General features: G+C 39.6%; 1 protein-coding gene across 1 annotated transcript in view; it reads right to left on the bottom strand.

Annotated features, from left to right (window-relative positions):
* Window positions 1–2,189, bottom strand: part of LOC106879589 (E3 ubiquitin-protein ligase CHIP) — an 82,381-nt gene that overhangs the window by 40,447 nt on the left and 39,745 nt on the right. Inside the window, exon 4 of the mRNA XM_052967921.1 lies at window positions 1,540–1,615. Coding sequence (XP_052823881.1) covers window positions 1,540–1,615 — 76 coding nt within the window. The remainder of the gene's footprint in view (window positions 1–1,539; window positions 1,616–2,189) is intronic.

Genomic DNA, 2,189 nt, shown 5'->3' on the forward strand with positions numbered 1-2,189 from the left:
ATATATATATATCATCATCATCATCATCGTCGTTTAACGTCCGCTTTCCATGCTAGCATGGGTTGGACGATTTGACCGAGGACTGGTGAAACCAGATGGCTACACCAGGCTCCAATCTGATTTGGCAGAGTTTCTACGGCTGGATGCCCTTCCTAACACCAACCACTGAGAGCACCGCAGTCAATTTCTGTTAGAGGCCCATGGAACTAAGTCGCAAGGAGCCTAATCAAACCATTTTAGGTAATACATATATATACATGCATACATACAACATTTAAATATATATTCTACAGAAAATAAATGAATTCACAAATGCAGGAAGGGTGTGACGACAGCTTAGAAAATTGGGTAAGTACCCTATACCCAAATTTCTAAGCCCTCTCCACAACTTGCCTGTGTTTGTGAATTACTTTATTTTTCTGTAGAATATCAGCACATGCTTATAAGTTTGTTTACAAAATGTGTGTGTATACATATACATATATATATATATATATATAGGCACAGCGTGGCTGTGTGGTAAGAAGCTTGCTTCCTAACCACATAGTTCCAGGTTCAGTGCCACTGTGTAGCACCTTGCACAAGTGTCTTCTACTAGAGCCTTGGGCCAACCAAAGCCTTGTGAGTAGACGGAAACTGAAAGAAGCCTGTTGTATACGTGTGTGTGTGTGTGTGTGTGTGTGTGTGTGCGCATGTGTGTTTGTCCTCACCACCATCACTTGACAACCGATGTTAGTGTTTACATCCCCATAACTTAGCAGTTCAGCAAAAGAGGCCGATAGAATAAGTACTAGGCTTACAAAGAATAAGGCCTGAGGTCGATTTGTTCGACTAAAGGCGGTGCTCCAGCATGGCTGCAGTCAAATGACTGAAACAAATAAAAGAATAAAAGAATATAGGTGCAGGGGTGGCTGTGTGGTAAGTAGCTTGCTTACCAACTACATAGTTCCGGGTTCAGTCCCTCTGCGTGGCATCTTGGGCAAGTGTCTTCTACTATAGCCTTGGGCCGACCAAAGCCTTTTGAGTGGATTCGGTAGACGGAAACCGAAAGAAGCCCGTCGTATATATGTATATATATGTGTGTATGTATGTTTGTGTGTCTGTGTTGGTCCCCCTAGCATTGCTTGACAACCGATGCTGGTGTGTTTATGTCCTCGTCACTTAGCGGTTTGGCAAAAGAGGCCGATAGAATAAGTACTAGGCTTACAAAGAATAAGTCTTGGGGTCAATTTTCTTGACTAAAGGCGGTGCTCCAGCATGGCCGCAGTCAAATGACTGAAACAAATAAAAGAATATATATACACACACACACACAAACAAACACACATACACAAACATAGACACAAACATACAGACACACTTAAACACTTGTATATACCATCATCATCATCATCATTTCTGATGTTCAGTCTTCCTTGTTTGCATGGGTCAGATAGAAATTGTTGAGGAAACATCAAAAGTGAACATCAGATGACGATGATGTCTCATCTGTCATGCAATTGTTACACTATAACAAGGAAGCATAAGGCAACTACTTACATGTTCCTGCTCTATATTCTTCAGTTCTTCTGTACAGTCGGTGTCTTTATACATCTGCCGCACCATTTCTTGCTGCCTACAATATCATCATCATCACCAAGACAATTAGAACCACGAAAAATAAATTACAAAGCAACAAAAAAAATGTGCTGTTCTCAATGTTTACCTTTACTTAAAACCAACACTAACAATAAAAAAAAACACAACCATTACAATATTATTTTAACATCACATCCCAGCCTCATGTATATGAGCCACTATAAGAACACCTATGTGGTCAACTGAAATGCTAAAGTAGCAGCCAAAACTCTTTCAAATCACCCTTGTCTTTCAATAAATAGAACAGAAGAGATGATATAGAATCATCATCATTTAAATTTTGTTTTCAATGCTGGAACTAATGTGGCAGAAGACTGAACCAAGTTCCAATGTTTGCTTTAGCATGGTTGCTTTGGCTTGGTTGGATAACCTTCCTAACCTTAACCACTTTGCAAATTGTACTGGGAGTTTTTTACATGGCACCAGCACTTGTGAGACTGCCAAATATATATGTGTGTACATGATGTGTTTATGTGTACACACACACACAAAAAAAAAAATACATGTATACACATACATACACACATATATATATGTACATAGGTGTGTGC

The sequence above is a fragment of the Octopus bimaculoides genome, chromosome 5 (genome assembly GCF_001194135.2).
Source record: "Octopus bimaculoides isolate UCB-OBI-ISO-001 chromosome 5, ASM119413v2, whole genome shotgun sequence".
Taxonomy (NCBI): Eukaryota; Metazoa; Mollusca; class Cephalopoda; order Octopoda; family Octopodidae; genus Octopus; species Octopus bimaculoides.